Raw genomic sequence first — 24,000 nt, 5'->3', positions numbered from 1 at the left:
GAACTGGAACCATGTTGTATCAGGAAAGAGCGCAAGGCACAAGGGAACGCTGCACTGTCGGAGGGAGATGGATATACTCTAGGACTCGAGCCCCATAATCCAGGCCCACACTCCCCGGTGCCAGTACTGAGGGAGTGCTGCACTGTCGGAGGGAGATGGATATACTCTAGGACTCGAGCCCCATAATCCAGGCCCGCACTCCCCCGGTGCCAGTACTGAGGGAGTGCTGCACTGTCGGAGGTAGATGGATATACTCTAGGACTCGAGCCCCATAATCCAGGCCCACACTCCCCGGTCCCAGTACTGAGGGAGTGCCGCACTGTCGGAGGTAGATGGATATACTCTAGGACTCGAGCCCCATAATCCAGGCCCACACTCCCCGGTGCCAGTACTGAGGGAGTGCTGCACTGTCGGAGGTAGATGGATATACTCTCGGACTCGAGCCCCATAATCCAGGCCCACACTCCCCCGGTCCCAGTACTGAGGGAGTGCCGCACTGTCGGAGGTAGATGGATATACTCTAGGACTCGAGCCCCATAATCCAGGCCCACACTCCCCGGTGCCAGTACTGAGGGAGTGCTGCACTGTCGGAGGTTGATGGATATACTCGAGGACTCGAGCCCCATAATCCAGGCCCACACTCCCCCGGTCCCAGTACTGAGGGAGTGCCGCACTGTCAGAGGTAGATGGATATACTCTAGGACTCGAGCCCCATAATCCAGGCCCACACTCCCCGGTGCCAGTACTGAGGGAGTGCCGCACTGTCGGAGGGAGATGGATATACTCTAGGACTCGAGCCCCATAACCCAGGCCCACACTCCCCCGGTGCCAGTAATGAGGGAGGGGCCATCTTTCCGATGTGATGTTAAGCCGAGGCCATCAGCTTTCGTTGGTCGTTCGCCTCACGGCTGTTTGCGGGATCTTGCTGTGTAAAAAATGGATGCCACATCTGCCAAGGAGATTCGCAGTGGGAATGTCCTCAGTCGCTATAGTTACTCAGTCTGTGCAAGTTCGGTTGAGGTTTCTCCGGCTGGAGGTCTCGTTATCTGTGCGGGAGGGCGACAAGTGGTTCACTTTTGATATTTTTCAATTTAATTAAAATCCCAGTTTTTCGATATGTGAGGCAGGAACTTCAAACGTGGGAACATCAAAGAATTTTCCTTCAGGGAGGAAACACTTTCATTACCAGAGAGAGAGGGATAGAGAGAGGGAGAGAGAGGGAGAGAGAGAGAGAGGGAGAGAGAGAGAGAGAGAGAGAGAGGGATAGAGAGAGGGAGAGAGGGAGGGAGAGAGAGGGAGAGAGAGAGAGAGGGAGAGAGAGAGAGAGAGAGGGATAGAGAGAGGGAGAGAGGGAGGGAGAGAGAGAGAGAGGGAGAGAGAGAGGGAGGGAGAGAGAGGGAGGGAGAGAGAGAGAGGGGGAGGGAGAGAGAGAGAGAGAGGGAGAGAGAGAGGGAGAGGGGGAGAGAGAGAGAGAGGGAGAAAGAGAGAGAGAGGGGGAGGGAGAGAGAGAGAGAGAGGGAGAGAGAGAGAGGGAGAGGGAGAGGGAGAGAGAGGGAGAGAGAGAGACAGAGATGGAGAGGGAGAGGGAGGGAGAGAGAGGGAGAGAGGGGGAGAGAGGGAGGGAGAGAGAGAGAGGGGGAGGGAGAGAGAGAGAGGGAGAGAGAGAGAGGGAGAGGGAGAGAGAGGGAGAGAGAGAGACAGAGATGGAGAGGGAGAGGGAGGGAGAGAGAGGGAGAGAGGGGGAGAGAGGGAGGGAGAGAGAGAGAGAGACAGAGAGGGAGGGGGAGAGAGAGGGAGAGGGAGTGAGGAAGAGAGAGGGAGAGGGAGAGAGAGAGAGAGGGAGAGAGAGTGGGAGAGAGAGAGAGAGGGAGAGAGAGACAGAGAGGGAGGGAGAGAGAGAGAGAGAGGGAGAGAGGGAGGGAGAGAGTGAGAGAGAGACAGAGAGAGTGAGAGAGGGAGGGAGGGAGTGAGACAGAGAGAGAGAGAGAGGGAGTGAGTGAGACAGAGAGAGAGAGAGAGGCTCCCATTTCTATCTCGCCTTTCACCACCTCAGGATATCCCAAAGCCAATGAAGTACTTTTTGAGTGTCGGCCCTTTTTTCATGGAGGAAATACAGCAACCAATTTAAGCACAGCAAGATCCCACAAACAGTGATGACCTAGTGACCATCTCCCTCCGACAGTGCAGCACTCCCTCAGTACTGGGACCGGGGAGTGTGGGCCTGGATTATGGGGCTCGAGTCCTAGAGTATATCCATCTACCTCCGACAGTGCAGCACTCCCTCAGTACTGGCACCGGGGAGTGTGGGCCTGGATTATGGGGCTCGAGTCCTAGAGTATATCCATCTCCCTCCGACAGTGCAGCACTCCCTCAGTACTGGGACCGGGGAGTGTGGGCCTGGGTTATGGGGCTCGAGTCCTAGAGTATATCCATCTCCCTCCGACAGTGCAGCACTCCCTCAGTACTGGCACCGGGGAGTGTGGGCCTGGATTATGGGGCTCGAGTCCTAGAGTATATCCATCTCCCTCCGACAGTGCAGCACTCCCTCAGTACTGGCACCGGGGGAGTGTGGGCCTGGATTATGGGGCTCGAGTCCTCGAGTATATCCATCTACCTCCGACAGTGCGGCACTCCCTCAGTACTGGGACCGGGGGGTGTGTGGGCCTGGATTATGGGGCTCGAGCCTCTGGAGTCGGGGGGGTTCGAACCCTCGACCATCTGACTCAGCGAGGAACACTGAGACACAGTTGTGAGCTGAACCAGCCCTGAACGGGTTAATTCGAATCGGAAGGGTTTGTCAATTAGTTTGGGCAATTAAATTCCAGGGCAGCCTCTTCCTCGATGATGCAGCTTGTTTCGGTATGTGGCGGAACATGGCAGCATCCCATGGCCTCCCCGTACATATTACATCCCCAGCCTCTCCAATGCCTCGCTGGATTCACTTAACTCATGAACTCCCCGTGGCGAGACGGGATGTCAGATGCAAAAAAAATTCAATCACCCAGCACTCTCACTCGCTGCAGTATGTCCAACACTGAACTGTGCTCAGAGCAGCTCGCTCGACCAGAATAAATCGTCTTTGTTCTTATTTCATGTTCGACAAATTCACCCGGTGTCTGGGTGTAAATGGGGAGAGGTGGGTGAGAGGGTTAACCCCCCTCCGATAGGGAACAGGCTGCCCGGTCTGAGTGTAAATGGGGAGAGGTGGGTGAGAGGGTTAATCCCCCTCCGATAGGGAACAGGCTGCCCGGTGTCTGGGTGTAAATGGGGAGAGGTGGGTGAGAGGGTTAATCCCCCTCCGATAGGGAACGGGCTGCCCGGTGTCTGAGTGTAAATGGGGAGAGGTGGGTGAGAGGGTTAATCCCCCTCCGATAGGGAACAGGCTGCCCGGTGTCTGAGTGTAAATGGGGAGAGGTGGGTGAGAGGGTTAATCCCCCTCCGATAGGGAACAGGCTGCCCGGTGTCTGAGTGTAAATGGGGAGAGGTGGGTGAGAGGGTTAATCCCCCTCCGATAGGGAACAGGCTGCCCGGTGTCTGAGTGTAAATGGGGAGAGGTGGGTGAGAGGGTTAATCCCCCTCCGATAGGGAACAGGCTGCCCGGTGTCTGAGTGTAAATGGGGAGAGGTGGGTGAGAGGGTTAATCCCCCTCCGATAGGGAACAGGCTGCCCGGTGTCTGAGTGTAAATGGGGAGAGGTGGGTGAGAGGGTTAACCCCCCTCCGATAGGGAACAGGATGCCCGGTGTCTGACTGTAAATGTGGGGAGAGATGGATGAGAGGGAAAGGCTGAACAGACTGGGGCTCTTTTCTCGAGAAAAGGGAAGACTGAGGGGTGACCTGATCGAGGTGTTTAAGATTATGAAAGGGTTCGACAGGGTAGACGTAGAGAAGATATTTCCACTTGTGGGGGAGACCAGAACTAGGGGCCATAAATATAAGATAGTCAGTGATAAATCCAATCGGGGAATTCAGGAGAAACTTCTTTCCCCAGAGAGTGGTGAGAATGTGGAACTCACTCCCACAAGGAGTAGTTGAGGTGAATAGTGGAGATGGATTTAAGGAGAAGCCGGATAAACACATGAGGGAGAAAGGAATAGAAGGATAGGGTGAGAGGGTGAGATGGAGTCGGGAGGGAGGAGCCTCGTGTGGAGCACAAACGCCGGGATAGACCAGATGGGCCGAACGGCCTGTTTCTGTGTCGTACGTCCTGTGTAAATCGATGTGACAATCAAACATACTTTACAGCACTCAGACCAAAGCCACAGGCAGTGCTCTGATTCCCAGTAACGGCAGTTATTGTGTAGTCAAAGGGACCATTAATAATTGACAGTGAGCACATGTCTGAGACTTTTCCCAATTGGTGTTCCTCACAGCGAGAGGAATCTCAATGTCGGATAATCAGTTCCATGTCACTCCAACTCGACCTTCAGGAGAAGGATTTCAGTCTGTCCCCCGAGTGCTGTCTTTCTGATCTTTTCCTTTAATTAACTTCACTTCATGCTTCTCGAAAGGCAGCAGGTTAGAACATCCATCATTAAACACTCCCAGGGCAGGTACAGGGTTAGATACAGAGTAAAGCTCACTCTACACTGTCCCATCAAACACTCCCAGGGCAGGTACAGGGTTAGATACAGAGTGAAGCTCCCTCCACACTGTCCCATCAAACACTCTCAGGGCAGGTACAGGGTTAGATACAGAGTAAAGCTCCCTCTACACTGTCCCGTCAAACACTCCCAGGGCAGGTACAGGGTTAGATACAGAGTAAAGCTCCCTCTACACTGTCCCATCAAACACTCCCAGGGCAGGTACAGGGTTAGATACAGAGTAAAGCTCACTCTACACTGTCCCGTCAAACACTCCCAGGGCAGGTACAGGGTTAGATACAGAGTAAAGCTCCCTCCACACTGTCCCATCAAACACTCTCAGGGCAGGTACAGGGTTAGATACAGAGTAAAGCTCCCTCTACACTGTCCCGTCAAACACTCCCAGGGCAGGTACAGGGTTAGATACAGAGTAAAGCTCCCTCTGCACTGTCCCATCAAACACTCCCAGGGCAGGTACAGGGTTCGATACAGAGTAAAGCTCCCTCTGCACTGTCCCATCAAACACTCCCATGGCAGGTACAGGGTTAGATACAGAGTAAAGCTCCCTCCACACTGTCCCATCAAACACTCCCAGGGCAGGTACAGGGTTAGATACAGAGTAAAGCTCCCTCTCTGACTGAATTTGCTCTCATTTAATTGGGGGTTGAGGAGTTTGATCATTCTGGCCGAGAACATACCTGTTTTCCGTTAATCAATACCCTTCAACTGACAGATCAAGAGCAGAATGCATGACCCAGAAAATATCCATAAAGTTTAGAACTGAATTATAAACATCCTTAAAACAAGATGAATCTTTAATCTTGACACATTTTTCAATAGATTAATGATGTGTGCTAAATATATCAACAGACAACAGACAACAAGAGATCTCAAGGGCATTCAGTTACACGACTGATGCTTCTCAGTCCCTCTGTCTCTGGGAAATATCTGTACACTGACTGGTGTCTCTCAGTCCCCTCTCTCTCAGGGAGATATCTGTACACTGACTGGTGTCTCTCAGTCCCCTCTCTCTCAGGGAGATATCTGTACACTGACTGGTGTCTCTCAGTCCCCTCTCTCTCAGGGAGATATCTGTACACTGACTGGTGTCTCTCAGTCCCTCTCTCCCTCAGGGAGATATCTGTACACTGACTGGTGCCTCTCAGTCCCTCTCCCTCAGGGAGATATTTGTACACTGACTGGTGTCTCTCAGTCCCCTCTCTCTCAGGGAGATATCTGTACACTGACTGGTGTCTCTCAGTCCCCTCTCTCTCAGGGAGATATCTGTACACTGACTGGTGTCTCACAGTCCCCTCTCTCAGGGAGATATCTGTACACTGACTGGTGTCTCTCAGTCCCCTGTCTCTCAGGGAGATATCTGTACACTGACTGGTGTCTCTCAGTCCCCTCTCTCTCAGGGAGATATCTGTACACTGACTGGTGTCTCTCAGTCCCCTCTCCCTCAGGGAGATATCTGTACACTGACTGGTGTCTCTCAGTCCCCTCTCTCAGGGAGATATCTGTACACTGACTGGTGTCTCTCAGTCCCCTCTCTCTCAGGGAGATATCTGTACACTGACTGGTGTCTCTCAGTCCCCTCTCTCTCAGGGAGATATCTGTACACTGACTGGTGTCTCTCAGTCCCCTCTCTCAGGGAGATATCTGTACACTGATGGGTGTCTCTCAGACCCATCTTCCTTTAATAGTGATTTCAGTGTGTGCGTGAGCCCGGGTGTGAAGGAACGTTCCTTTAATGGTGATCGCAGTCACACAGATCGTTTCCTTGGGAGTCCTGTCAGTTCTGCCAGGCTGCTCTCAATTTAATTCTATCCCCATTCAATTCAAGTGTCTCTTGTGTTGTCGGCTGTCTCCTGCGATCCTGAAGCTTTGATTCATTCTCAAAAACGGGGATTATCGAGCCACAGGGGCTGGTTGTCAAGGCAACAGACACCTTTTGAGCTTCTCTTATCAGTCGGGCTGAGGTTAATTAATATCGGGCTGCAGCGAGACTCCAGGATGTTACCTGCTCACTGCCAGGAACACATTGCTCCATCTCAGTATCAGCTCCCGGGGTGTCTCTGCTCTCTTACCACCGAGACAGGAGGTCCTGGGACTCGAGACCCATGATCCAGAGACTCGAGCCCCATAATCCAGGCCCACGCTCCCCTGGTGCCCGTACCGAGGGAGTGCCGCACTGTCGGAGGTGCCGTCCCTCGGCTGAGACGTTGAACCGAGGCCTCGTCCGCGCGAGGGTCCCGCCCCCCGGCCGCTATTGGAGGGACAGCGGGCGATGGCGGGGGGGGTTTCTCTCGGTCACCTCCGTCGTTCTGGGCTCGTTCTGGAACCCCTGGAGAAAATCTCAATCGTTGGCCGCTCTCTGACCTCAGGATGTGCCTGAACCCGGCTGACCTCGGGGTGTGCTCGAGCTTGGTTGACCTCAGGATGTGCCGGAACCCGATTGCCCCCCCCCACCCCGGTTGCCCTCAGGATGTGCCTGAACCCGGTTGTCCCCCCACCCCCACCGTTTGCCCTCGGGATGTGCCTGAACCCGGTTGACCTCAGGATGGTCCTAAACCTGATTGCCCTCAAGATGTGCCTGAACCCAGTTGCCCTCAGGATGTGCCTGAACCCGATTGCCCTCAGGATGTGCCTGAACCCTGTTGACCTCAGGATGGTCCTGAACCTGATTGCCCTCAGGATGTGCCTGAACCCGATTGCCCTCAGGATGTGCCTGAACCCGATTGCCCTCAGCATGTGCCTGAACCCAGTTGCCCTCAGGATGTGCCTGATCCCGATTGCCCTCAGGATGTGCCTGAACCGAGTTGCCCTCAGGATGTGCCTGAACCTGACTGCCCTCAGGATGTGCCTGAACCTGGTTGCCCTCAGGATGTACCTCAACCCGATTGCCCTCAGGATGTGCCTGAACCGAATTGCCCTCAGGATGTGGCTGAACCCGATTGCTCTCAGGATGTGCCTGAACGTGGTTGCCCTCAGGATGTGCCTGAGCCCAGTTACTCCCAGAATGTGCCTGAACCCGATTGCCCTCAGGATGTGCCTGAGCCCGATTACCCTCAGGATGTGCCTGAACCCGATTGCCCTCAGGATGTGCCTGAACCCGATTGCCCTCAGGATGTGCCTGAACCCGATTGCCCTCAGGATGTGCCTGAACCCGATTGCCCTCAGGATGTGCCTGAGCCCGATTGCCCTCAGGATGTACCTGAACCCGATTGCCCTCAGGATGTGCCTGAGCCCAGTTGCTCTCAGGATGTGCCTGAATCTGATTGCCCTCAGGATGTAGCACAACCCGATTGCTCTCAGGATGTGCCTGAACCCGATTGCCCTCAGGATGTGCCTGAACCTGATTGCCCTCAGGATGTGCCTGAACCCCATGACCCTCAGGATGTGCCTGAACCCGGTTGCCCTCAGGATGTGCCTCAACCTGATTGCCCCCAGGATGGGCCTGAACCCGATTGCCCTCAGGATGTGCCTGAACCCGGTTGCCCTCAGGATGTGCCTGAACCCGACCGCACTTTGTCTCGAGCCTGGCCTTAAAGGGACAGGCCGCACTCGGAGACACGCTTAGCAGCTGAATAATACGCCAGGCGAGACACGAGAGGGTCGGGGGGGGGGGAGCAGACGGGGGAGCCCTCTTTAAAACAGAGCTGCCCTCCGACTGGCCGAGATCAAGGAGTGCGGGAGGAGTGGGTGGGGAGGAAGGGTTGGGGGTAAACGGGGGACGGGGAGTGGGACGGGCACGGAGTGACCTCTCGCCAACCTGAGTCTGCTCTCCTTCTTTCTCCCTTTCAAGGTACTTCGCCAACATCAGCTGGGATGGGAAGGATTTCTCCTTCAATGCAGACGGATACCTCGTCAATCCCTCCATGGTGATCCTGGCACTCAACCGGAAGAAAGAGTGGGAGATGGTAGGTCAACGAGGGGGCAGCGAGGGGTCACACGCCAATTATCTGACCCAAAGTCAGTTCCAAGTCTCTCCTTGAAGCGAAAGGGTCCTGAACACGGGGGGAAGCTCAGAGAGGGAGCACTGGAAGATTCGGGAACCAGGAGATACAGAGTGAGGGGAATCAGGAACATTCAGGAACCGGAGGACACAGAGTGAGGGGAATCAGGAACAATCAGGAACCAGGAGATACAGAGTGAGGGGAATCAGGAACAATCAGGAACCAGGAGACACAGAGTGAGGGGAATCAGGAACAATCAGGAACCAGGAGAGACAGAGTGAGGGGAATCAGGAACAATCAGGAACCAGAGGACACAGAGTGAGGGGAATCAGGAATAATAAGGAACCAGGGGATACAGAGTGAGGGGAATCAGGATCATTCGGGAACCAGGACGAACAGAGTGAGAGGAATCAGGAACATTCAGGAACCAGGGGATACAGAGTGAGGGGAATCAGGAACAATCAGGAACTAGGGGAACAGAGTGAGGGGAATCAGGAATGATTCAGGAACCAGGAGATACAGAGTGAGGGGAATCAGGAATGATTCAGGAACCAGGAGATACAGAGTGAGGGGAATCAGGAACAATCAGGAACAAAGGAGATACAGAGTGAGGGGAATCAGGAACAATCAGGAACCAGTAGACACAGAGTGAGGGGAATCAGGAACAATCAGGAACCAGGGGATACAGAGTGAGGGGAATCAGGAACGATCAGGAACCAGGAGACACAGAGTGAGGGGAATCAGGAACAATCAGGAACCAGGAGATACAGAGTGAGGGGAATCAGGAACAATCAGGAACCGGGGGACACAGAGTGAGGGGAATCAGGAACAATCAGGAACCAGGGGATACAGAGTGAAGGGAATCAGGAACAATCAGGAACAAGGAGACACAGAGTGAGGGGAATCAGGAATAATCAGGAACCAGGGGATACAGAGTGAGGGGAATCAGGAACGATCAGGAACCAGGAGACACAGAGTGAGGGGAATCAGGAACAATCAGGAACCAGGAGATACAGAGTGAGGGGAATCAGGAACAATCAGGAACCAGGGGACACAGAGTGAGGGGAATCAGGAACAATCAGGAACCAGGGGATACAGAGTGAAAGGAATCAGGAACAATCAGGAACCAGGGGATACAGAGTGAGGGGAATCAGGAACAATCAGGAACCAGGGGATACAGAGTGAGGGGAATCAGGAACAATCAGGAACCAGGAGATACAGAGTGAGGTGAATCAGCAACAATCAGGAACCAGAGGACACAGAGTGAGGGGAATCAGGAACAATCAGGAACCACAAGATACAGAGTGAGGGGAATCAGGAACAATCAGGAACCAGGAGATACAGAGTGAGGGGAATCAGGAACAATCAGGAACCAGGGGATACAGAGTGAGGGGAATCAGGAACAATCAGGAACCAGGAGATACAGAGTGAGGGGAATCAGGAACAATCAGGAACCAGGAGATACAGAGTGAGGGGAATCAGGAACAATCAGGAACCAGGGGATACAGAGTGAGGGGAATCAGGAACAATCAGGAAACAGAGGACACAGAGTGAGTGGAATCAGGAACAATCAGGAACCAGGGGATACAGAGTGAGGGGAATCAGGAACATTCAGGAACCAGGGGATACAGAGTGAGGGGAATCAGGAACAATCAGGAACCAGGGGATACAGAGTGAGGGGAATCAGGAACGATCAGGAACCAGGAGACACAGAGTGAGGGGAATCAGGAACAATCAGGAACCAGGAGATACAGAGTGAGGGGAATCAGGAACAATCAGGAACCAGGGGACAGAGAGTGAGGGGAATCAGGAACAATCAGGAACCAGGGGATACAGAGTGAGGGGAATCAGGAACAATCAGGAACCAGGGGATACAGAGTGAGGGGAATCAGGAACAATCAGGAACCAGGAGATACAGAGTGAGGGGAATCAGGAACAATCAGGAACCAGGGGATACAGAGTGAGGGGAATCAGGAATGATTCGGGAACCAGGCGATACAGAGTGTGGGGAATCAGGAACAATGAGGAACCAGGGGATACAGAGTGAGGGGAATCAGGAAAAATCATGAACCAGGGGACACAGAGTGAGGGGAATCAGGAACATTCAGGAACCAGGGGACACAGAGTGAGGGGAATCAGGAACATTCAGGAAAGAGGAGATACAGAGTGAGGGGAATAGGAATGATTCAGGAACCAGGAGATACAGAGTGTGGGAATCAGGAACAATCAGGAACCAGGAGATACAGAGTGAGGGGAATCAGGAACAATCAGGAACCAGGGGACACAGAGTGAGGGGAATCAGGAACAATCAGGAACCAGGAGATACAGAGTGAGGGGAATCAGGAACAATCAGGAACCAGGGGATACAGAGTGAGGGGAATCAGGAACAATCAGGAACCAGGAGACACAGAGTGAGGGGAATCAGGATCATTCGGGAACCAGGGGATACAGAGTGAGGGGAATCAGGAACAATCAGGAACCAGGAGATACAGAGTGAGCGGAATCAGGAACAATCAGGAACCAGGAGATACAGAGTGAGGGGAATCAGGAACAATCAGGAACCAGGGGATACAGAGTGAGGGGAATCAGGAACAATCAGGAACCAGGAGACACAGAGTGAGGGGAATCAGGAACAATCAGGAACCAGGGGATACAGAGTGTGGGGAATCAGGAACAATCAGGAACCAGGAGATACAGAGTGAGGGGAATCAGGAACAATCAGGAACCAGGAGATACAGAGTGTGGGGAATCAGGAACAATCAGGAACCAGGAGATACAGAGTGAGGGGAATCAGGAACAATCAGGAACCAGGAGATACAGAGTGAGGGGAATCGGGAACAATCAGGAACCAGGGGATAAAGAGTGAGAGGAATCAGGAACAATCAGGAACCGGGAGATACAGAGTGAGGGGAATCAGGAATGATTCCGGAACCAGGCGATACAGAGTGAGGGGAATCAGGAACAATCAGGAACCAGGGGATACAGAGTGAGGGGAATCAGAAACATTCAGGAACCAGGAGATACAGAGTGAGGGGAATCAGGAACACTCAGGAACCAGGGGATACAGAGTGAGGGGAATCAGGAATGATTCAGGAACCAGGCGATACAGAGTGAGGGGAATCAGGAACAATCAGGAACCAGGAGATACAGAGTGAGGGGAATCAGGAACAATCAGGAACCAGGAGATACAGAGTGAGGGGAATCAGGAACAATCAGGAACCGAGAGATACAGAGTGAGGGGAATCAGGAACAATCAGGAACCAGGGGATACAGAGTGAGGGGAATCAGGAACAATCAGGAACCAGGGGATACAGAGTGAGGGGAATCAGGAACAATCAGGAACCAGGAGATACAGAGTGAGGGGAATCAGGAACAATCAGGAACCAGGGGATACAGAGTGAGGGGAATCAGGAATGATTCAGGCACCAGGCGATACAGAGTGTGGGGAATCAGGAACAATCAGGAACCAGGGGATACAGAGTGAGGGGAATCAGGAACAATCATGAACCAGGAGAAACAGAGTGAGGGGAATCAGGAACATTCAGGAACCAGGAGATACAGAGTGAGGGGAATAGGAATGATTCAGGAACCAGGAGACACAGATTGTGGGAATCAGGAACAATCAGGTACCAGGAGATACAGAGTGAGGGGAATCAGGAACAATCAGGAACCAGGGGATACAGAGTGTGGGGATTCAGGAACAATCAGGAACCAGGAGATACAGAGTGAGGGGAATCAGGAACAATCAGGAACCAGGAGATACAGAGTGAGGGGAATCAGGAACAATCAGGAACCAGGGGACACAGAGTGAGGGGAATCAGGAACAATCAGGAACCAGGAGATACAGAGTGAGGGGAATCAGGAACAATCAGGAACCAGGGGACACAGAGTGAGGGGAATCAGGAACAATCAGGAACCAGGGGATACAGAGTGAGGGGAATCAGGATTATTCGGGAACCAGGACGAACAGAGTGAGGGGAATCAGGAACATTCAGGAACCAGGGGATACAGAGTGAGGGGAATCAGGAATGATTCGGGAACCAGGAGATACAGAGTGTGGGAATCAGGAACAATCAGGTACCAGGAGATACAGAGTGAGGGGAATCAGGAACAATCAGGAACCAGGAGATACAGAGTGAGGGGAATCAGGAACAATCAGGAACCAGGGGATACAGAGTGAGGGGAATCAGGAACAATCAGGAACCAGGAGATACAGAGTGAGGGGAATCAGGAACAATCAGGAACCAGGAGATACAGAGTGAGGGGAATCAGGAACAACCAGGAACCAGGAGATACAGAGTGAGGGGAATCAGGAACAATCAGGAACCGGGAGATACAGAGTGAGGGGAATCAGGAACAATCAGGAACCAGGAGATACAGAGTGAGGGGAATCAGGAAGAATCAGGAACCAGGAGATACAGAGTGAGGGGAATCAGGAACAATCAGGAACCAGGAGATACAGAGTGAGGGGAATCAGGAACAATCAGGAACCAGGGGATACAGAGTGAGGGGAATCAGGAACAATCAGGAACCAGGAGATACAGAGTGAGGGGAATCAGGAACAATCAGGAACCAGGGGATACAGAGTGAGGGGAATCGGGAACAATCAGGAACCGGGAGATACAGAGTGAGGGGAATCAGGAACCAGGGGATACAGAGTGAGGGGAATCAGGAATGATTCAGGAACCAGGCGATACAGAGTGTGGGGAATCAGGAACATTCAGGAACCAGGAGATACAGAGTGAGGGGAATCAGGAACAATCAGGAACCAGGGGATACAGAGTGAGGGGAATCAGGAACATTCAGGAACCAGGAGATACAGAGTGAGGGGAATCAGGAACAATCAGGAACCAGGAGATACAGAGAGAGGGGAATCAGGAACATTCGGGAACCAGGGGATACAGAGTGAGGAGAATCAGGAACAATCAGGAACCAGGAGATACAGAGTGAGGGGAATCAGGAACAATCAGGAACCAGGAGATACAGAGTGAGGGGAATCAGGAACAATCAGGAACCAGGCGATACAGAGTGAGGGGAATCAGGAACAATCAGGAACCAGGAGATACAGAGTGAGGGGAATCAGGAACAATCAGGAACCAGGGGATACAGAGTGAGGGGAATCAGGAACAATCAGGAACCAGGAGATACAGAGTAAGGGGAATCAGGAACAATCAGGAACCAGGGGATACAGAGTGAGGGGAATCAGGAACAATCAGGAACCAGGAGATACAGAGTGAGGGGAATCAGGAACAATCAGGAACCAGGGGATACAGAGTGAGGGGAATCGGGAACAATCAGGAACCGGGAGATACAGAGTGAGGGGAATCAGGAACAATCAGGAACCAGGAGACAAAGAGTGAGGAGAATCAGGAACGTTCAGGAACCAGGAGATACAGAGTGAGGGGAATCAGGAACATTCAGGAACCAGGGGATACAGAGTGAAGGGAATCAGAAACAATCAAGAACAAGGGGATACAGAGTGAGGGGAATCAGGAACAATCAGGAACCAGAGGACACAGAGTGAGGGGAATCAGGATTATTCGGGAACCAGGACGAACAGAGTGAGGGGAATCAGGAACATTCAGGAACCAGGGGATACAGAGTGAGGGGAATCAGGAACAATCAGGAACCAGGGGATACAGAGTGAGGGGAATCAGGAACAATCAGGAACCAGGGGATACAGAGTGAGGGGAATCAGGAACAATCAGGAACCAGGGGATACAGAGTGAGGGGAATCAGGAACAATCAGGAACCAGGAGAAACAGAGTGAGGGAATCAGGAACAATCAGGAACCAGGGGATACAGAGTGAGGGGAATCAGGAATGATTCAGGAACCAGGCGATACAGAGTGTGGGGAATCAGGAACAATCAGGAACCAGGGGATACAGAGTGAGGGGAATCAGGAAAAATCATGAACCAGGGGACACAGAGTGAGGGGAATCAGGAACATTCAGGAATCAGGAGATACAGAGTGAGGGGAATAGGAATGATTCAGGAACCAGGAGATACAGAGTGTGGGAATCAGGAACAATCAGGAACCAGGAGATACAGAGTGAGGGGAATCAGGAACAATCAGGAACCCGGGGACACAGAGTGAGGGGAATCAGGAACAATCAGGAACCAGGAGATACAGAGTGAGGGGAATCAGGAACAATCAGGAACCAGGGGATACAGAGTGAGGGGAATCAGGAACAATCAGGAACCAGGAGACACAGAGTGAGGGGAATCAGGAACAATCAGGAACCAGGAGATACAGAGTGAGGGGAATCAGGAACAATCAGGAACCAGGAGATACAGAGTGAGGGGAATCAGGAACAATCAGGAACCTGGGGATACAGAGTGAGGGGAATCAGGAACAATCAGGAATCAGGGGATACAGAGTGTGGGGAATCAGGAACAATCAGGAACCACAGGACAAAGAGTGAGGGGAATCAGGAACAATCAGGAACCAGGAGATACAGAGTGAGGGAAATCAGGAACAATCAGGAACCAGGGGACACAGAGTGAGGGGAATCAGGAACAATCAGGAACCAGGGGATACAGAGTGTGGGGAATCAGGATTATTCGGGAACCAGGACGAACAGAGTGAGGGGAATCAGGAACATTCAGGAACCAGGGGATACAGGGTGAGGGGAATCAGGAATGATTCAGGAACCAGGAGATACAGAGTGTGGGAATCAGGAACAATCAGGTACCAGGAGATACAGAGTGAGGGGAATCAGGAACAATCAGGAACCAGGAGATACAGAGTGAGGGGAATCAGGAACAATCAGTAACCAGGGGATACAGAGTGAGGGGAATCAGGAACAATCAGGAACCAGGAGATACAGAGTGAGGGGAATCAGGAACAATCAGGAACCAGGAGATACAGAGTGTGGGGAATCAGGAACAATCAGGAACCAGGAGATACAGAGTGAGGGGAATCAGGAACAATCAGGAACCAGGAGATACAGAGTGAGTGGAATCAGGAACAATCAGGAACCAGGGGATACAGAGTGAGGGGAATCAGGAACAATCAGGAACCAGGAGATACAGAGTGAGGGGAATCAGGAACAATCAGGAACCAGGAGATACAGAGTGAGGGGAATCAGGAACAATCAGGAACCGGGAGATACAGAGTGAGGGGAATCAGGAACCAGGAGATACAGAGTGAGGGGAATCAGGAATGATTCAGGAACCAGGCGATACAGAGTGTGGGGAATCAGGAACATTCAGGAACCAGGAGATACAGAGTGAGGGGAATCAGGAACAATCAGGAACCAGGGGATACAGAGTGAGGGGAATCAGGAATGATTCAGGAACCAGGCGATACAGAGTGAGGGGAATCAGGAACAATCAGGAACCAGGAGATACAGAGTGAGGGGAATCAGTAACAATCAGGAACCAGGGGATACAGAGTGAGGGGAATCAGGAACAATCAGGAACCAGGGGACACAGAGTGAGGGGAATCAGGAACAATCAGGAACCAGGGGATACAGAGGGAGGGGAATCAGGAACAATCAGGAACCAGGGGATACAGAGTGAGGGGAATCAGGAACAATCAGGAACCAGGGGATACAGAGTGTGGGGAATCAGGAACAATCAGGAACCAGGAGATACAGAGTATGGGGAATCAGGAACAATCAGGAACCAGGGGATACAGAGTGAGGGGAATCAGGAATGATTCAGGAACCAGGCGATACAGAGTGTGGGGAATCAGGAACAATCAGGAACCAGGGGATACAGAGTGAGGGGAATCAGGAACAATCATGAACCAGGGGAAACAGAGTGAGGGGAATCAGGAACATTCAGGAACCTGGAGATACAGAGTGAGGGGAATAGGAATTATTCAGGAACCAGGAGATACAGAGTGAGGGGAATCAGGAACATTCAGGAACCAGGAGATACAGAGTGAGGGGAATCAGGAACAATCAGGAACCAGGGGATACAGAGTGAGGGGAATCAGGAACAATCAGGAACCAGGGGATACAGAGTGAGGGGAATCAGGAACAATCAGGAACCAGGGGATACAGAGTGTGGGGAATCAGGAACAATCAGGAACCAGGAGATACAGAGTGAGGGGAATCAGGAACAATCAGGAACCAGGGGATACAGAGTGAGGGGAATCAGGAATGATTCAGGAACCAGGCGATACAGAGTGTGGGGAATCAGGAACAATCAGGAACCAGGGGATACAGAGTGAGGGGAATCAGGAACAATCATGAACCAGGGGAAACAGAGTGAGGGGAATCAGGAACATTCAGGAACCAGGAGATACAGAGTGAGGGGAATAGGAATGATTCAGGAACCAGGAGATACAGAGTGTGGGAATCAGGAACAATCAGGTACCAGGAGATACAGAGTGGGGGGAATCAGGAACAATCAGGAACCAGGAGATACAGAGTGAGGGGAATCAGGAACAATCAGGAACCAGGGGAGAAAGAGTGAGGGGAATCAGGAATAATCAGGAACCAGGAGATACAGAGTGAGGGGAATCAGGAACAATCAGGAACCAGGGGAGAAAGAGTGAGGGGAATCAGGAACAATCAGGAACCAGGGGATACAGAGTGAGGGGAATCAGGAACAATCAGGAACCAGGAGACACAGAGTGAGGGGAATCAGGAACAATCAGGAACCAGGGGATACAGAGTGAGGGGAATCAGGAACAATCAGGAACCAGGGGATACAGAGTGAGGGGAATCAGGAACAATCAGGAACCAGGAGACACAGAGTGAGGGGAATCAGGAACAATCAGGAACCAGGGGATACAGAGTGTGGGGAATCAGGAACAATCAGGAACCAGGAGATACAGAGTGAGGGGAATCAGGAACAATCAGGAACCAGGAGATACAGAGTGAGGGGAATCAGGAACAATCAGGAACCAGGGGACACAGAGTGAGGGGAATCAGGAACAATCAGGAACCAGGAGATACAGAGTGAGGGGAATCAGGAACAATCAGGAACCAGGGGACACAGAGTGAGGGGAATCAGGAACAATCAGGAACCAGGGGATACAGAGTGAGGGGAATCAGGATTATTCGGGAACCAGGACGAACAGAGTGAGGGGAATCAGGAACATTCAGGAACCAGGGGATACAGAGTGAGGGGAATCAGGAATGATTCGGGAACCAGGAGATACAGAGTGTGGGAATCAGGAACAATCAGGTACCAGGAGATACAGAGTGAGGGGAATCAGGAACAATCAGGAACCAGGAGATACAGAGTGAGGGGAATCAGGAACAATCAGGAACCAGGGGATACAGAGTGAGGGGAATCAGGAACAATCAGGAACCAGGAGATACAGAGTGAGGGGAATCATGAACAATCAGGAACCAGGAGATACAGAGTGAGGGGAATCAGGAACAATCAGGAACCAGGGGATACAGAGTGAGGGGAATCAGGAACAATCAGGAACCAGGAGATACAGAGTGAGGGGAATCAGGAACAATCAGGAACCAGGAGATACATAGTGAGGGGAATCAGGAACAATCAGGAACCAGGAGATACAGAGTGAGGGGAATCAGGAAGAATCAGGAACCAGGAGATACAGAGTGAGGGGAATCAGGAACAATCAGGAACCAGGAGATACAGAGTGAGGGGAATCAGGAACAATCAGGAACCAGGGGATACAGAGTGAGGGGAATCAGGAACAATCAGGAACCAGGAGATACAGAGTGAGGGGAATCAGTAACAATCAGGAACCAGGGGATACAGAGTGAGGGGAATCGGGAACAATCAGGAACCGGGAGATACAGAGTGAGGGGAATCAGGAACCAGGGGATACAGAGTGAGGGGAATCAGGAATGATTCAGGAACCAGGCGATACAGAGTGAGGGGAATCAGGAACAATCAGGAACCAGGGGACACAGAGTGAGGGGAATCAGGAACAATCAGGAACCAGGGGATACAGAGTGTGGGGAATCAGGATTATTCGGGAACCAGGACGAACAGAGTGAGGGGAATCAGGAACATTCAGGAACCAGGGGATACAGAGTGAGGGGAATCAGGAATGATTCAGGAACCAGGAGATACAGAGTGTGGGAATCAGGAACAATCAGGTACCAGGAGATACAGAGTGAGGGGAATCAGGAACAATCAGGAACCAGGAGATACAGAGTGAGGGGAATCAGGAACAATCAGTAACCAGGGGATACAGAGTGAGGGGAATCAGGAAGAATCAGGAACCAGGAGATACAGAGTGAGGGGAATCAGGAACAATCAGGAACCAGGAGATACAGAGTGAGGGGAATCAGGAACAATCAGGAACCAGGAGATACAGAGTGAGGGGAATCAGGAACAATCAGGAACCAGGAGATACAGAGTGAGAGGAATCAGGAACAATCAGGAACCAGGAGATACAGAGTGAGGGGAATCAGGAACAATCAGGAACCGGGAGATACAGATTGAGGGGAATCAGGAACCAGGAGATACAGAGTGAGGGGAATCAGGAATGATTCAGGAACCAGGCGATACAGAGTGTGGGGAATCAGGAACATTCAGGAACCAGGAGATACAGAGTGAGGGGAATCAGGAACAATCAGGAACCAGGGGATACAGAGTGAGGGGAATCAGGAATGATTCAGGAACCAGGCGATACAGAGTGAGGGGAATCAGGAACAATCAGGAACCAGGAGATACAGAGTGAGGGGAATCAGTAACAATCAGGAACCAGGGGATACAGAGTGAGGGGAATCAGGAACAATCAGGAACCAGGGGATACAGAGTGAGGGGAATCAGGAACAATCAGGAACCAGGGGATACAGAGTGTGGGGAATCAGGAACAATCAGGAACCAGGAGATACAGAGTATGGGGAATGAGGAACAATCAGGAACCAGGGGATACAGAGTGAGGGGAATCAGGAATGATTCAGGAACCAGGCGATACAGAGTGTGGGGAATCAGGACCAATCATGAACCAGGGGATACAGAGTGAGGGGAATCAGGAACAATCATGAACCAGGGGAAACAGAGTGAGGGGAATCAGGAACATTCAGGAACCAGGAGATACAGAGTGAGGGGAATAGGAATGATTCAGGAACCAGGAGATACAGAGTGAGGGGAATCAGGAACATTCAGGAACCAGGAGATACAGAGTGAGGGGAATCAGGAACAATCAGGAACCAGGGGATACAGAGTGTGGGGAATCAGGAACAATCAGGAACCAGGAGATACAGAGTGAGGGGAATCAGGAACAATCAGGAACCAGGGGATACAGAGTGAGGGGAATCAGGAATGATTCAGGAACCAGGCGATACAGAGTGTGGGGAATCAGGAACAATCAGGAACCAGGGGATACAGAGTGAGGGGAATCAGGAACAATCATGAACCAGGGGAAACAGAGTGAGGGGAATCAGGAACATTCAGGAACCAGGAGATACAGAGTGAGGGGAATAGGAATGATTCAGGAACCAGGAGATACAGAGTGTGGGAATCAGTAACAATCAGGTACCAGGAGATACAGAGTGAGGGGAATCAGGAACAATCAGGAACCAGGAGATACAGAGTGAGGGGAATCAGGAACAATCAGGAACCAGGGGATACAGAGTGTGGGGAATCAGGAACAATCAGGAACCAGGAGACACAGAGTGAGGGGAATCAGGAATAATCAGGAACCAGGAGATACAGAGTGATGGGAATCAGGAACAATCAGGAACCAGGAGACACAGAGTGAGGGGAATCAGGAACAATCAGGAACCAGGGGATACAGAGTGTGGGGAATCAGGAACAATCAGGAACCAGGAGATACAGAGTGAGGGGAATCAGGAACAATCAGGAACCAGGAGATACAGAGTGACGGGAATCAGGAACAATCAGGAACCAGGGGACACAGAGTGAGGGGAATCAGGAACAATCAGGAACCAGGAGATACAGAGTGAGGGGAATCAGGAACAATCAGGAACCAGGGGACACAGAGTGAGGGGAATCAGGAACAATCAGGAACCAGGGGATACAGAGTGAGGGGAATCAGGATTATTCGGGAACCAGGACGAACAGAGTGAGGGGAATCAGGAACATTCAGGAACCAGGGGATACAGAGTGAGGGGAATCAGGAATGATTCAGGAACCAGGAGATACAGAGTGTGGGAATCAGGAACAATCAGGTACCAGGAGATACAGAGTGAGGGGAATCAGGAACAATCAGGAACCAGGAGATACAGAGTGAGGGGAATCAGGAACAATCAGGAACCAGGGGATACAGAGTGAGGGGAATCAGGAACAATCAGGAACCAGGAGATACAGAGTGAGGGGAATCATGAACAATCAGGAACCAGGAGATACAGAGTGAGGGGAATCAGGAACAATCAGGAAACAGGGGATACAGAGTGAGGGGAATCAGGAATGATTCAGGAACCAGGCGATACAGAGTGTGGGGAATCAGGAACATTCAGGAACCAGGAGATACAGAGTGAGGGGAATCAGGAAGAATCAGGAACCAGGAGATACAGAGTGAGGGGAATCAGGAACAATCAGGAACCAGGAGATACAGAGTGAGGGGAATCAGGAACAATCAGGAACCAGGGGATACAGAGTGAGGGGAATCAGGAACAAACAGGAACCAGGAGATACAGAGTGAGGGGAATCAGGAACAATCAGGAACCAGGGGATACAGAGTGAGGGGAATCGGGAACAATCAGGAACCGGGAGATACAGAGTGAGGGGAATCAGGAACCAGGGGATACAGAGTGAGGGGAATCAGGAATGATTCAGAAACCAGGCGATACAGAGTGTGGGGAATCAGGAACATTCAGGAACCAGGAGATACAGAGTGAGGGGAATCAGGAACAATCAGGAACCAGGGGATACAGAGTGAGGGGAATCAGGAACATTCAGGAACCAGGAGATACAGAGTGAGGGGAATCAGGAACAATCAGGAACCAGGAGATACAGAGTGCAGGGAATCAGGAACATTCGGGAACCAGGGGATACAGAGTGAGGAGAATCTGGAACAATCAGGAACCAGGAGATACAGAGTGAGGGGAATCAGGAACAATCAGGAACCAGGAGATACAGAGTGAGGGGAATCAGGAACAATCAGGAACCAGGAGATACAGAGTGAGGGGAATCAGGAAGAATCAGGAACCAGGAGATACAGAGAGAGGGGAATCAGGAACAATCAGGAACCAGGAGATACAGAGTAAGGGGAATCAGGAACAATCAGGAACCAGGGGATACAGAGTGAGGGGAATCAGGAACAATCAGGAACCAGGAGATACAGAGTGAGGGGAATCAGGAACAATCAGGAACCAGGGGATACAGAGTGAGGGGAATCGGGAACAATCAGGAACCGGGAGATACAGAGTGAGGGGAATCAGGAACAATCAGGAACCAGGAGATAAAGAGTGAGGAGAATCAGGAACATTCAGGAACCAGGAGATACAGAGTGAGGGGAATCAGGAACATTCAGGAACCAGGGGATACAGAGTGAAGGGAATCAGAAACAATCAGGAACCAGGGGATACAGAGTGAGGGGAATCAGGAACAATCAGGAACCAGGGGATACAGAGTGAGGGGAATCAGGAACAATCAGGAACCAGGGGATACAGAGTGAGGGGAATCAGGAACAATCAGGAACCAGGGGATAAAGAGTGAGGGGAATCAGGAACAATCAGGAACCAGGGGTTACAGAGTGAGGGGAATCAGGAACAATCAGGAACCAGGAGATACAGAGTGAGGGGAATCAGGAACAATCAGGAACCAGGGGATACAGAGTGAGGGGAATCAGGAATGATTCAGGAACCAGGCGATACAGAGTGTGGGGAATCAGGAACAATCAGGAACCAGGGGATACAGAGTGAGGGGAATCAGGAAAAATCATGAACCAGGGGACACAGAGTGAGGGGAATCATGAACATTCAGGAACCAGGAGATACAGAGTGAGGGGAATAGGAATGATTCAGGAACCAGGAGATACAGAGTGTGGGAATCAGGAACAATCAGGAACCAGGAGATACAGAGTGAGGGGAATCAGGAACAATCAGGAACCAGGGGACACAGAGTGAGGGGAATCAGGAACAATCAGGAACCAGGAGATACAGAGTGAGGGGAATCAGGAACAATCAGGAACCAGGGGATACAGAGTGAGGGGAATCAGGAACAATCAGGAACGAGTAGACACAGAGTGAGGGGAATCAGGAACAATCAGGAACCAGGAGATACAGAGTGAGGGGAATCAGGAACAATCAGGAACCAGGAGATACAGAGTGAGGGGAATCAGGAACAATCAGGAACCAGGGGATACAGAGTGAGGGGAATCAGGAACAATCAGGAACCAGAGGACACAGAGTGAGGGGAATCAGGAACAATCAGGAACCAGGAGATACAGAGTGAGGGGAATCAGGAACGATCAGGAACCAGGGGACACAGAGTGAGGGGAATCAGGAACAATCAGGAAGCAGGGGATACAGAGTGAGGGGAATCAGGATTATTCGGGAACCAGGACGAACAGAGTGAGGGGAATCAGGAACATTCAGGAACCAGGGGATACAGAGTGAGGGGAATCAGGAATGATTCAGGAACCAGGAGATACAGAGTGTGGGAATCAGGAACAATCAGGTACCAGGAGATACAGAGTGAGGGGAATCAGGAACAATTAGGAACCAGGAGATACAGAGTGAGGGGAATCAGGAACAATCAGGAACCAGGGGATACAGAGTGAGGGGAATCAGGAACAATCAGGAACCAGGAGATACAGAGTGAGGGGAATCAGGAACAATCAGTAACCAGGGGATACAGAGTGAGGGGAATCAGGAACAATCAGGAACCAGGAGATACAGAGTGAGGGGAATCAGGAACAATCAGGAACCAGGGGATACAGAGTGAGGGGAATCAGGAACAATCAGGAACCACGAGATACAGAGTGAGGGGAATCAGGAACAATCAGGAACCAGGGTATACAGAGTGAGGGGAATCAGGAACAATCAGGAACCGGGAGATACAGAGTGAGGGGAATCAGGAACAATCAGGAACTAGGAGATACAGAGTGAGGGGCATCAGGAACAATCAGGAAACAGGAGATACAGAGTGTGGGGAATCAGGAACAATCAGGAACCAGGAGATACAGAGTGAGAGGAATCAGGAACAATCAGGAACCAGGAGATACAGAGTGAGGGGAATCAGGAATGATTCAGGAACCAGGCGATACAGAGTGTGGGGAATCAGGAACATTCAGGAACCAGGAGATACAGAGTGAGGGGAATCAGGAACAATCAGGAACCAGGGGATACAGAGTGAGGGGAATCAGGAATGATTCAGGAACCAGGCGATACAGAGTGAGGGGAATCAGGAACAATCAGGAACCAGGAGATACAGAGTGAGGGGAATCAGGAACAATCAGGAACCAGGGGATACAGAGTGAGGGGAATCAGGAACAATCAGGAACCAGGGGATACAGAGTGAGGGGAATCAGGAACAATCAGGAACCAGGGGATACAGAGTGAGGGGAATCAGGAACAATCAGGAACCATGAGATACAGAGTGTGGG

The 24,000-nt window shown here is 51.6% G+C and overlaps 1 protein-coding gene across 1 annotated transcript in view; it reads left to right on the top strand.

The window, feature by feature from the left end:
- The window catches only part of LOC137318725 (glutamate receptor ionotropic, NMDA 2D-like), a gene marked incomplete at both ends in the record, with an annotated part of 95,220 nt that overhangs the window by 42,062 nt on the left and 29,158 nt on the right, over positions 1 to 24,000 (top strand). Inside the window, one exon of the mRNA XM_067981394.1 lies at positions 8,390 to 8,504. Within this exon, the coding sequence (XP_067837495.1) occupies positions 8,390 to 8,504 (115 nt within the window). The remainder of the gene's footprint in view (positions 1 to 8,389; positions 8,505 to 24,000) is intronic.

This window comes from Heptranchias perlo, unplaced genomic scaffold (assembly GCF_035084215.1).
Source record: "Heptranchias perlo isolate sHepPer1 unplaced genomic scaffold, sHepPer1.hap1 HAP1_SCAFFOLD_718, whole genome shotgun sequence".
NCBI lineage: Eukaryota > Metazoa > Chordata > Chondrichthyes > Hexanchiformes > Hexanchidae > Heptranchias > Heptranchias perlo.
The sequence above is the reverse complement of the archived record's forward strand: the minus strand, read 5'-3'. Positions and strand labels throughout refer to the sequence as shown.